The sequence below is a fragment of the Dromaius novaehollandiae genome, chromosome 1 (genome assembly GCF_036370855.1).
Source record: "Dromaius novaehollandiae isolate bDroNov1 chromosome 1, bDroNov1.hap1, whole genome shotgun sequence".
NCBI classification, from domain to species: domain Eukaryota; kingdom Metazoa; phylum Chordata; class Aves; order Casuariiformes; family Dromaiidae; genus Dromaius; species Dromaius novaehollandiae.
The window spans coordinates 116,368,379-116,381,854 of NC_088098.1; the positions used below are offsets into that span (position 1 = coordinate 116,368,379).

At 44.6% G+C, this 13,476-nt stretch overlaps 1 protein-coding gene across 15 annotated transcripts in view; it reads right to left on the reverse strand.

The window, feature by feature from the left end:
• The window catches only part of TIAM1 (TIAM Rac1 associated GEF 1), a 201,776-nt gene that overhangs the window by 83,477 nt on the left and 104,823 nt on the right, over positions 1 to 13,476 (reverse strand). For 8 of the 15 annotated variants that reach the window (XM_064524046.1, XM_064524018.1, XM_064524032.1 and 5 more), the window contains 2 exons: positions 7,970 to 8,148; positions 1,574 to 2,553 (listed from right to left, as the gene is read on the reverse strand). In XM_064524046.1, the coding sequence (XP_064380116.1) occupies positions 1,574 to 2,542 (969 nt within the window). In that variant the 5' untranslated portion in view covers positions 2,543 to 2,553; positions 7,970 to 8,148. The remainder of the gene's footprint in view (positions 1 to 1,573; positions 2,554 to 7,969; positions 8,149 to 13,476) is intronic. The other 7 variants (XM_064524061.1, XM_026103579.2, XM_026103573.2 and 4 more) reach the window with 2 other exon arrangements.

Genomic DNA, 13,476 nt, shown 5'->3' on the forward strand with positions numbered 1-13,476 from the left:
AAACAGTATATATCTCCATAGATCAAGCGCAGTCGGGAAGTCATTCAGCAACCCCTTTCCATCAGCTCTCACAAGTTAGTGCCAGCCAATGCCCTCCCATCAGCTGCTGGGGGGTCTCCTCTCGCCCTCCGCTTCAGCGCAGCCTGACACCTACACTGCGGCACACTGCAACCTGCCTGACTCACGCTGTCAAGCCTAGTATCTCTACTGCTGGTGTCCTGCCAAAAGCTCAGCCCAGCAGCGGGACGCAAGCCTGCTGGCCTCTGACCTGGATGCAACGTGCTGCTTTTTCTTCCTCCCCCTGGGTCACGTGGCACGGTGTGTACACTGCATGACACATGTACTAAAACATGCAATAAAATCAGGGGAGCCACTGAGGCATGCAATTTAGTGCACAGCTCTGACCTGTGCGGTCAGACTGTTCTGTCTGTGTTCCCTGGCCATATTTCTGAGCAGATGCCCACAGCTAGAAAGTAGTTAATGTGAAAGATGTCACAGACAGCCTCTTGCATTAGGCAGCTGGACCACTGCTCTGAGAAGGTCCACCAGGCAAGCCAAATGAACTAAAATCAGTGATATATGCCTGCATGTATATGTCATATGCAACTTGTACAGGTGGATGGGATTTGTAACCCATTCTAATTTTTCCCCTATAAGAGCAGGGTGCCACTTACGAGCAGAAATGCTGTTTGCAGCACGAGGCAGTGCAGTGTAGCTCAATCAGACGTAGCACAGCCAGAAAAAGCACGGCAAAAACATAATAAAGGCACAGTCGCAGCCTTCAAAGCAAAGGTCACAAGAACAGTGTTCAGAAGGCAGGAGGTGCAGGAGACAGAAAAGCTCATCTTAGCTATGTGCTGTCTGTTAACGGATGAAGGGTACTCCTCTGTCCTCCCTGGCTAGCAGAAGCAGCACCTTCTCCATACATTTCAGTTCACAGCGGGTAAGCGAAAGCCGTCTAAGAGCTTGCAGGACTGCCAATCTCTTCCAAGGGGACAGCACTGTTTCCAGGTGCTGTTTTGCACAGATGTGAATGTCAGGTGTTTGGAAGAGTGAAATTTCAGTCCAGCAAGTATTTGTGATGGAAGGCAGAGGAAAAGCTCACAGGATTCTCCTTTGCTTCTAGCCATGAGCACTAAAGAGTGTGTGTGCATGCAGCCGGAGGGAGAAGGGGCAGGGAGGGTAGAGCAGGGAGAACCAATGCAGGTGAGCTCCCCAAGTGGAGTGATCAATTTTGGCAGCCACCCTGAAAAAAAAGGCACTGTCAGCACTGCAAAACATACAGGAAAACCTTTAGTTGGCAAACTGCAAATTTATCTTTTCCAGCGAATGGAAGAGTGGAAAAGACCCCAAGGGAGTTATGGATAAGGAATGGAACATTAATAGGAGCAAGACAGCTCCTGAGACCATTTAATTCATCTCTCTCCTGGATACGGTTCCTTTTGCTCCCCCTTCTTGGAAAAGGGGTGTTGAACGAAATCAGAGCCTGGGAGAACCCAGAATATCTCCATCTACAAAAGCAGCTTAGCAAGCCTCATGCACTCCCATCTTACATAGGATAAAATTGCCTCACCTGAGTAGTTTTCGCCCTTCTGCCTTGCATGCTGTTACTATGGCTGATTTGCGGGTTGGTGGCCCCTTCTGAAAGGCAGTGAGATTTCCTACACGGGAGCGTATTATAATTACTGTAGGAAGGTGCATCCTCAGCAGTAACAGATGCCATCTTATGGCTCCCAAAATCTGGGATATCGGACATTAAATTCCGACAGTACCCGCCAAAGGCATTTCGTGGGCCTCCGTTTATCGTAGCACTTGGGGTTTTGGGGGAATACAAGTCAGTCATAGAATTGGCGCGTTGGCAGGTGACCAGCTCCTGGGGGCTGCTGCTTGCCTCTGTCCCACGGGCCACCTCGCCATCCTTCTCTTCCGCCAAGCCTAGGATTTCCTCGTTGCTCGTTAAATGCTCCTGGCTGAGGTCGGAAAGCGAAAACTCCAAGCTGTCCTCGCGCCAGATGTCTGCGGATTTGGAGCGCTTTTTCTTGAAGCTGGCGGTCTCCATGAAGTTTCTCCCATTTGTTGTATACCGATGCGGCCTGCCATTGCCCTCGGCCAGAAACATAGGCTCGTCCCCATAAAGTCTGCTCTCCTCCGAGTCTGGCATGCTCTGGACGGAGGCTGCCGTGAGAACGGTGCTGCTGTCCACGCTGGGAGTAACAGAGGAATCGGTGTGGTAAGAGACGGGCCGCAGGCCCATATCCATCCGATCCACCCAAATAGGGCTCCCAAAGTCCTCTAGATTGGCTTCCTGCACAAACGGCTCCAGACCATTTTCAGCCAGTGACTGGGGGATGCTGGGGGTGCTGCTAGAGCGGGTGCTCACTTCTGAATTCCTGTGGATAATTTTTCCTGAAGAAGCGTGCCTCGTCCGGCGAGAAGTTTTATTCGAGAGGCGAAGCGAGCGTGAAGTATGCTTTCGGCCCAGGCTGGCATGTTTATCCCCGTAGAAAGCATGCTCTACGTTTTGGCTTTCCGCGTTTCCCATGGTTTCACAGTCTGCAAGGGCAAAGAGCAGGAACCATTAAAGTCGGCAACTAAGTGTGCACAGAAGAAACATATACATTTCAATATATTTGGTGGCCAGTATGAAAGAGGGTGTTTTTATAAAAGCAACCTGTCCCATCCATGTGAACGCAGCTCTACTTCATCTCCCAACCCACTTTCCACGTGCACACAGAAATGTATGCTACTGCTTCTCCTGGGTCTCGCAGGACTTATTCTAACAGCAGTAACTAATTCAACAGTATTAATTAAGGGAGCCACCAGCCGTGCCAGTAAACTTCTAAATATAATGCAGTTAAATCTGTACATAGGAAAAAGCCAAAGACCATTGCTATGCTGGTGTAAATGAGGAGTGAACCTTGAAGATTGCTCTGAATTGGAGTCTGTTTATCACAAAAGTACACTGCTAATCTTGGTTTTGCATGCATTCATTTGACTATTAACATTAGTTAATCCTCCGCAATCCCAGCCAACAGTATAAAGTCAAAAAATGGACAGCTATTGTTCATTTGCGTGTAATGAGATGCCAAAAGGTAGAAGGATAAATGCCTTATCAGTGATTTTACTTTTTTTGCCAGGAACTCCAATTCAAAGCACCAAATAGCAAAGTACAAATTCAACTATTCGGCAGCAAGCTAATGATAGGTTTGATTTCTGGAACAAAAAATAGTGCAACATTAATCAGGTACAGAGAGCCTCACACAAGAAAGCCATATTATGAAAAATAAATTAGCATGAGTGACTCAGACTATATAAAAATAACCCTTCCTTCCTACTCACTCTGAAGCAGATAGCTAGATCTAAACACTTTGATCTAGTGAAGAGAAAACCGAGCTGGAACCGAGGGACCCGAGCTCTGTCTCCACCTCTAACATCCTGCATTAAGCCGTGCAAGCTCCTTCATGAAACAGTTTCTCTGTCTAGAAAACGGGAGCGATCATCTGGATCAGTTCTGGAAAATACTTTGCAAACTGTCATCTCCCTCAACAAGCGTCAGAAATGTTTTATTTGTAGCACTGGCTCTTTTTGGCCAAAGAGCAGAAGAAGAGCAAGAAAAGTAAATGTTAAAGTACATTGTCATTCAAAATTAAATAGGAGAGATCCTGAAATACACATAAGAATTGTATCTGATGAATAAATCCATAAATCTTTAACATAAATTCCAAGACAAATCTTTCCGTGTTTGATGTTATTCTAGTAATCTTGATTCAAAAAAAATGCCACCTTGACAGTAAAATAATCTCTTTTTTTTTATTTCTTGGGACAATTTCTTTTTAGGGCAATTTCTTCCCCTTTAGAAGGATGTGCCAAAGGGTATTGAGCCAGATGCTCACAGAATGAGTATGTTCATGGATTCTTCCTCACCATCCAAATGCACACTATCACTACTGTACAGACTGAATTAACCCCACATAAATTACACAGAAAGTCATGAATCAATTCTGTTAAATGTAAGCACAGCAATTCTCCTTGAGGCTGTTCTGGCCCATATGGTAGAGTTGAACTTCCACAGCAATATTTCTGAAAACAGTCAGAGCACTACACTTCTCAATTCTTCTATTCAGCTAAGTAGGTCATGTTTGAGGCTACAAATCTGTTCGGTGCTAGCGCAACAAGCACCTCCAGAAATATCTATACATTTCTGTATCTAAAATAAATATAATGCCATGTCTATGTCTACTGAAATTAATGGCTGAACTCCCATTGACTGTCATGAGATTTGGTTATCATCCATCTTTTAGAAAGATAAATGCACTGAACAGAGGGCAAGTTTTAATTTAAAAAAAAAATGACATTATAAATCCATGGACAGGGTTTATTACTCCTTAAAGGAGACAGTCTTTTGATACCGGCTGCACTGAAAAACACATTTCAGTCAGCTTTTACATCTAAAACATTTTAAAGCAATGCAGGGTAGCACAAAAACTGCATTTTGCCTTTTATGCTGTTGTCTAAAAGCAGACCTCAACACTCCTAGTCTTGCAGAAGAAAGCCTATTGGGGTAAGGCTTTTAGCTGCTCTGACTCCAAAGATCTCTCTAACCACACTTCCATTCGCAAGGATTTCCAGCAGCTGCAAAGCCCATCATCACATGCAGTCACTTTCCCCACTCTCAAGGCATGCAACTACTTTTTGCTATCAATTTAAGGAGAAACAGCAGTTTTAACGGTTCTCTTGGAAACACGAATGATTAAAGACTGGCTCTTTACCTTCAAATACCAAGCTGCGGATGGGCAGGAGTGTCCCTAGCACACCATACAGCCGAGGCACACTTGTTGATCAAAACTCCCGGCTGCCCCACGCTCAGGCAGCATGATAGAGAAAGCAGCATCGTGCCACCATCTCAGTGCAGATCAGGCAAAATTTAACCAAATCAAAAATAACAGAACCAAAATCTACTCATCAAGAAAAGGAATAGCAGCTCAGGCTGTGTCCTGTGAGGAAATAACACAGCTAGAAAGCCCTCTCCTGCAAGAAGGAAAGTATTATCTCCGCAGACGGAAGCACAGCCATCCTTGGGACACAACTGCAGATGTCTGCAGCAATGTTTACTGAGCAGCTTCACAGGATGAGAAGTATCTGCTAGATACTGGCAAGAAGTGTCAGACTTCAAAGTAAATAGCCTTCCCTTTTTAATTTGGTGTATTGGTGCTTTAGGTGGGGATACATTTGCAAATTCTGCAGGCAGCAATGGGGCTGATTAGCCCAGAGCTCAGTGCTTGAGCGGGGAAGGGGGACTTAAGAGGCCTTACCCTAATCCCACCGGTTTCACTGGCATTGTGTTGCAGCTAGGCATGGGTACTGCAGGGAGAGTGCAATGTGGCCGCAGACAGGTCTAGTTTATCTAGCCGGAGCGATCTCAGACATTATCACCCTCACAGTTCATTGCTGTCCTTCAGCAAAGGCCGAGCTGGGAGGACACGACTGCCCAAGCATGCCTTGGATGGAGAGGTCCAACCCCGCTGACGCTGATGGGCCAAGCTAAGGATGTTGGACCCGTGGGGTGGCTTGAGACAAATGACCACTTGCTCCTGGCGGAAAGGGGATCTCTTCCTACCCTCTTACCCCCGTTTTTGTCTCCCCTCCGCGCTCCTGGCTGCGCATTTTGATCAGTTATCTTAAACCGATTCAGGCACTTATCTGATCACGCAGTGAAGCCAGCTGGGTTCACTGAAAGAGCAGAAAGCAAACCAGAAAAAAAGTGATTTTTTTTTATTGCTGGGATGGTGAGTTGAACCGAAGCGTGCCAGAGCCAGCACAAGGAAGGACGTGGGGGGGAATGGAGAGGGGCAAGGAAGGGGGTGGTTTGCCCAAGGGCCGGAGGGCAAAGCAGGGGCTGGGGGAAGAGGGGAAAGTGAGTGGTGGGAGGCAGCGCTTCCCCCATTTCTGGCAGCTGTAAGCTGTTAGTTCGGCTCATGTGGATGCGTAAAGGCACCCCGGAAATGGCCGAATTCGCACTGAAGCAGATGAGGAGCCCTCCGCTAGCATAGGCGAGCGCTGGGCAGAGGGGGTGAGCCCTAACCTTCGCTCCCCAGGGGCAAGAGCAAACACGTGCGTGGGGCCGCAATGTCCTAAACTGCTCCGGCTATGACTGCCAGATGCTACCCATCTATGGCTTAACTGAACTCAGCATACTCAGTGAAAAAAATCTGTAGCAAATTAAGAAAATGAGTAACATTAATGGGAGCTGCACACAGGAGCTGATAGGACAAAGGCTCCCCTTGTTTGCTCACCCACTGAATCCAAAGGCGACCACTAAAATACTGTCAAGGTACCTACTGGACACTACATAAATCAAGTGTGACCTGCCTTGATGCTTAAAACAGGTCGGTCAAGCATGGCCAAGGAGTGCGATGTGTCAAAAATCTGTTCTGAATTATTCTCCAAAGATGGCAAAGATCAGCGCACACAAAATGTGGATCATAAGCAGAACCAGTTGGAAATTTTTCAACAGAAAATGTTGATTGATCAAAAACCCAAAGTTTTCACAGGAATGCACTAGTTTCGACAAAAGGCTTCTTCAGGGCAAGACAGCGAATTTTGAAAAGCAAAGCAGGGAGACGCGCGCATCTCCTGGAACACGCAGCAGCTTAGTGACTCAGCCACTTGCCAAAGCTGGGGAAGATCAAGATTCGTATCTGCAGCCTGCGTCAGGCTGGCGAAGGGAGTGCGACTTGTTCTTCCACATCCTCGAGATGCGGCCTAACCCTCAAGCTGTCTGGGAAAGGGCTCACCCTTTCCACAGATCTGTTTCTTCCAGGTTTAGAGCAAGGAAAATTTGGAAATCATAGAAGTCTTCAAGGGGATAGGGAAGTCACCTTTTACCCAGCTTGCGCGTTAAGAGACAGTAAGGGTTTTCTTTTTATTTTGGAAAAAAATAATTGATATCAACATCAGACTATCAGGAGGGAGAATGCAAATTCTGCAGTAAAGCTTTGGAAAAAACAGTGCTCCCTCTATCAGCAATATTCAGTAGAGAGATTGAGTTCTCGCTGGATGAGTCTTAGATAAAATAGTTACATATAAGGAAGATCATGCTCTGGGCAACCACCGATGATAGTCCCATTTAAGAATTTCATTTTCTTTGAATATAGTCATTTTTCTTTGTCTCCCCTTCCCCTCCATATTAAATATTTGTTATAATAATCACAAAAACAAAATATGTATGTCAACCAGACCTAAGTACTAACTCTCAAATCTGCAAAAAGTTGGGCCTTTAGATTCCAGAAGAAAATCTGAAATATATTAAATTTCCATCTAAATTTGAAGCACCTCGCAAGACAACAGATTGCAAATTTAAAATTAGATTCTGGTGGGAGGCCCTGGTGACAAATCTGTATTTTTCTCCTGGAGCTGAGCTTGAAGGCTGTGAGAACCAGAACAATGACTAAAGCCACAGCGCGCGATGCTTCTACAGAAATAAACTTTTGCTAAAATCTGCCAGCCAACAACAAAGATTTTTACTAATCTCACAAGAAACACATAGAAAAATATACAAGGCTAATAACTAAGTGTGAACATACATGCTTTACTATAATTAAAATGTGCTTTTTCAAAAGGGCAAGAGAGCGACCGAAATTCCATAATAAGCCTCTGAGTTCCTCAGAAACATATTTAATTGTTTTCAAATAAGAACCTTTTAACCAGCCATTTCTTTTTTGTAAGCCACTCTTGCATATGTTAAAGCATGGGATGGACTCCAAAAAGGCCCTGCAGGCAATGCAAATGAGAGAGAAGGGAGAGGGAGGAAGGGATGTCATCGGTAGCTGCTTGATAGCAATTCAAATGCCTTTGTATTGCTAAATGGGTGTAAGCACAAACCACATGCAGCTTATCCAGTTTTTCCCCTCCCACGTACCATTATACAACACAGCAAACTCCTAAAGAAAATACATGGACACACATGTACCTTACAAGGCAATACTGGTATCCAGCGCAACTTTCCCCAAGAGAACTGTGGCATTTAGAGGTATAGAATTGCAAATGATATCAAAATGAACAGTTACTGGGATTGCAGAATCTGTCAGCACCTGCCACTCAGCGACTCCATTACTCTCTCGTCAGAGTCTATGACTATATGCCAAAAACCTGGGGAGAAAGAGGGGAGAAAAAAAAATCAGACAAAGGATTAACAGGAATGGATATAAAGGAGGACATTTTCCGCCAAGTCCTATTATCATCACTTACCTAAGAAACATTATTCAATACAGCATGTAAATGCTGTGTTTAAATTTGATTTATAAAACCTGAGGATAGCAGAATAAATGAAAAACTCACTCAAACACCATGAGCCCAAACTACAGAATGCACAGAGTTCCTCTTCCCACCGCTTTTTACAATAAAAAATCATACAGAAATTAACATGCTGCTGCTGAGGACAATCAGTCTCATACAGGACTAGAAAATGTTGGGTCAGAAAATGCACTTGTATCTGTTTCTGCAGGGCAGGAGCAGGAAAAGACCACTAAAAATGGTCCCTTCCAACAAGCAATAGCTTAACTTCTGCAGTTAGAAGTTCTTTAACTTCCGTTGGCAATGAGGACTCAAACGGCCCAGGGAAAAGGGCCAGAAACGGAAAGACCTCAGACAAAATTTCTCTGTGCAGACTATCTAATTTAAGAAAAGGGTAGTAATCTGAGCAGTGATTTCATTTTCATTAACATTAACAAGGACGAATCAGATGTGTACGGCGGAGCATTTGCATGCGTTTTTGTGCACAGCGAAAGGACTGTGGGGTTAACTGCACTCATAAAAGCGCAGCTATAGGAGACTGCACCTATTTACACACCTGAGACGAGTCATAAGGCTAGTCCTAAAGCTACACATGTGCATTTGTGTGTACAAATCCCAGCACTTCCTTGGCCTGATACCACTGGAAAGTTTCCTTTCAAGTGCTCCTTAGTCACTTATGGTCCAAATCTGTGAGGTACCAAGAACCATAAATTCACCGGCATTTTGGGTGCTCTGCCCAAGCAAGCTCTTGAGTCACAAGACCCCTGCTTTATACAGCCAACCAAAAGTAGTGAAACATCAAGAAAACACTGCAAACTGAGTTTTGCAAGTTAGATATATTTCCAAAAGCAGCAAGGAACAGAAACTTTGGAAGAGATTACTGATGCGCTTCACGCTATTAAAGCTATTTGGTGGGGAAACTGTGATCCTCACTTGGCTGGAGTCTCAAAAAGAAATGAGAGTCACCAGCTCCTTTTTAAATTAAAAACATTCTCATTTTCTTTCTTCCCCTTTATGTTCCCCTCTCTGTTCCCCACCTCCCCCTCTTCCCCCAAGCTGTTGGTTGAGATCTGAAAAGCAGTTCATGAATTGCTCAGGAGCTGGCAGATATTAATAAAACGAAGCTCATTTATATTGAAATGGACTCATTATCATGCCAGCTGCCAATAATTTACAAGACGGGAATCTTGCTGACAAACAAGGTCCTACAGGCAAGCGGCTTTCCACCTGCATCCAACGCCCAGCGAATAACCCCGCACGGAGCACTCCTCACCTCCAAGGAAAAAACAATTGTGATCATCTTTTCTCAGCTTCATCTGCTATTGCCACAGAAAACTCGTCGCGAAAAAAAAAAAAAACTACAGATGTGGCTAAGCATTATCAGGCTTTCCATTCTCAAGTGGTTTTTGAGGAGTTTGCAATTCAGTCAGAAATATCTGCTCTAGGCTGGAGTGAACTCTGGTCACTTCGATGAGAGACCAATTATGGTGTCACCCGCTCCACACACCCACTGTGTTTGCTCCTCCGACAAAAATCCTTCTCCCCTGGTACTCCATCTGTACGTGAAAGGTTAAAAGAAATGGCTTGCTTGTAAAAAAGGTGAAAAGATCTAAAGTGGCTGCTTACAACTGGAAATCAGATCATCCAAGTTTGCAGAAAACTCTAGTACATCTGAAGGGCTGGCAATATCCTTTTCCACAAACAGATGAGTACACATGCACACATGATTCCTCCTGAATAAAAGCTGAATAATCACTATCCACGGATTCTTTTCCAAACAGGTTTGTTCCTGTTAACTTTTACAGCTTAAGAGAGACTTTCCCAAACAAAAGCAAGCCATACTTTTCAAGAAAAACACGTTTTTAATACTTCTCTTTGTTTGCCATTAATATGCACTGGAACGTTCCTCACCCACCCACCCCCCACCACCACGCTTTCTATTTCACCTCAACAGCTCAGGTTTCTGCTGGAGCAGAAGTTTTGTGGGTTTCCAATGCTGAAGCAGACCCAGACAAGGACTTCTCTCAGAGAGGCTCTTTGTGGCAAAAGGGGATGTATGTGCTCCTCCATCAGGAGGAAAGACAGGAGCGAAGGTAACAAAAGCACAGCCCTGTGGCTCAACTCCCAGCCTAGATCCCTTCCCGCACAGGGCGCCTCTGCGCCAGGTGCTGCTGGATGCTTGCTCCGTCAGTGGAGCTTGACCGATGGGGAAGCGGACTGCACATTCAGACCTGAGGTACCACACTGAGGAGCACATTAAGCAGATGACCTCACTCCACTGAAAGTGCATACTCTCACCAGTGACTGTTCCCAGGATCAGTTGTAAACATTCACACATGAAACAGTTCATCTCTTTAAGAAAGACAGCCCAAATAAAGATTTTCAAACTGCTATGCTAAAGACAGAATTTTCAGTCTTAAAGCTGTTTCCTGCAAATATGCACACACACACACACACATATATATACGCACATGTACAAGGCAGGTATGCCAATGTTTACATACATCAGTGGGACTTCTCCTGTTCTTTGAAGGCTTGGAAATAACACAGTTGTATTTATTTAATGGCCACAAAAGAGTGCCCTGAAAAATCAGGCCAAGGAGTTCCCACAGGGCTCAGCACACAGCAACCTAAGTTGATCCAAACTGAGGAAGCTCAGAGCAAACTGCTATGAATGGAGTAAACGAATGCATAATAAGGAAGGAGCATATATTAGAGTAGCACGTTCTGATCACATCTGCTATCTGTGATTCCAGGTACGGCAAAGAGAGGTTTGACTTTCACACGCTGGGAGGAGTTTGCAAGGCCAAGAGATTGGGGGGAAAACATCACACACCTGTTCTTTTTTTGCTTTCAAAGGCTTGACATGAACATTAATAGATGAAAAACATGGAAGCTGCCGTTTTCTAAAGGCCTCTTTCTTCAAGCAGAATTCTTCCTTTCCAGCTAGCAAAAATTAGCATGCAAATATATCCTCTTGTCCAGTGAACATGAAAAGTTGGCTAGAAGAATGACAGCTCTCTTTCAATTCTATTTTTAAGTCTTGATTTTATGATGCACCTTTTTTATCAGATTCAAAATGCAACTGCAAATGTGAGTTCAGTCGGTCATTAACCAAATCTTCATCCAGCTTTGTGAAACCCTCAGTAAATCTACCATAAACCATCCGGATGTATATGTCTATACACACAGACAGAATGCAGTAGTCATTTCATACCGAAAATGTCTAATATTAACCAGCGGCCCTAGGCTGAATTCCTCATGCACCCTCCCAGTTCCACACCACTGAAACTCTGGTGCTCAGTCCTATCTACTGGAACAGAGAATTAGATCCTTTATTTGTAACTGGAGGCCACATCCTGTTAGCCTTTATTACGCTGGGTGCTTATTAATATGAATTGCCACTGAAGTCAATAGTAGCATCTACCCTGAGAAGAAGGTACAGGCTCTACCATGCTCCAGCGTCCTGGTCTCCTGACAATTCTGGCTCTTCCCATCCCACATCCCTGGGTTGCCCTTCACAAAATGGAGCACAGAGACACACGGGAAATGGATGGATGGAAGGAGAGAGGCTGGTATACGCCCAGATCTTGGCTAAGGTGGCTTTCTGTGGCGAGGCTGGGGTGCACACTCACCTTCAGAAATGTAATTCAGAAATGTTCCAGGCTTCCCTGTTCTAGATGTCATTGTTGAAACTATGTATAACACTGAGCTCCAAGCTCAAACACAGTGGATTGCAGAAGCTGGTTGATTTTTAAACCCATGAAACTCAGTGATAAATATTGTAGGGTTTTGTATTTTCTTTTATATGAATGTCATGGAAAGCTTTTGTTTGTGAGGAGAATGAACTTTAAGCCAACTACAGCTAATACTACCAGGCAAAGAGAAAGGGTCCTCTTGAAACTGGAGTCTAAGGATCACGATCAGCCAGACAGGCTATGGGAGAATGTCCTCATGATGTCTGGTCAGCTGTAACTGGCCAGCAGAGCTGGAATTGCAAAAACTCACTATCGGCTCACTAACGTGCAACGTCCGCATCTGTCATGGCTAGGAGAACAAGGCTGGGTCATCATTCCAGGTGAAGAAGGGGAAAGAAAAACAAACCTGCAGTCTCTTTGTGGAAAAGTCATGAAGAAAAGATGTGGGAAGCCTTGTTCCTCCAGCTGCAGCACCACACCTATGTGAATTTCTAAGGAAGGGCAGAAAAAGCAAAAAGAGAGAGAGAGAGAGAAGGGTTCCTCAGGAGACCTACAACCTCGGTATAACTGGCAATTAATCATCCCCAAGTCACAGGTAAAGAAAACAAAAACAGAAGTATAGCACTGACAAAGCTCTGTGGGGCCTTGATAATAAATTAATGGAGCAGAAAAGAAGGTAGCCAGCCGAAGGGAAAGCCCCCTGCGCAGGGTTTCTATATTTATCCAAAAGGATGTGAATAATTGACATGATGAGGGTTGGTTTGTTTTTTAATTATTTTTTACAAGTATCTTATGTGTTTTGAGTTTCTCTCCCTCCCTTCCCTTTCATTTCTAATGGTGGGAAAATCCCTCTTTCTTCCCTCCAGGAAATCAGCAAGGATTTACACGTTAAAAGAAAAGGGCAAAGCAGGGAAAGGATTCTAATTTCAGATCATAAGACATAAGCAAATCTAGGGGAAGTCGTGAGGGGAACTCCCTGGAGCCTGTGGGGCAGACTACCAGCTGCTTGAGTGCTGCTTCCTGGGAAGTGGAGGGGTGTAATAACCCGCTCTGGGACTCTGGAAGGAGTCGACTCCAGCGCTAAGCCATAGAGGAGCTGCTGGAAATAAGAGCCCACTTTGCCTTTGTGGAGGACTAGAATGGGAAAGGCAGCTATAAGGACTGTGTGTGCACTTACGTGTTACTTAAAAAAGAAAAAATTACTCCCAAAATGCAGCTGAAATAAAAATAGGGTGTGGTTTGTTTATTTACCTTAAGGTGATGCATTATTGTTATTACACTAAGCTTGAAAAGTGCTTTCTGCCTGTGCCAAATGAGCAGAGAACTGCTGATACAAAATGAGGACAGGATGTGCCCAACACCTAATAAAAAAAAACTTAGAAGTAACAAGAAAATAATGTTCAGAACAGAGGACAAACCTGCAAGTGGCTGTATCAATGCACTCACTGCTCAACTGAAGCCAGGCAGCGACAGCACTGCTAAGAGC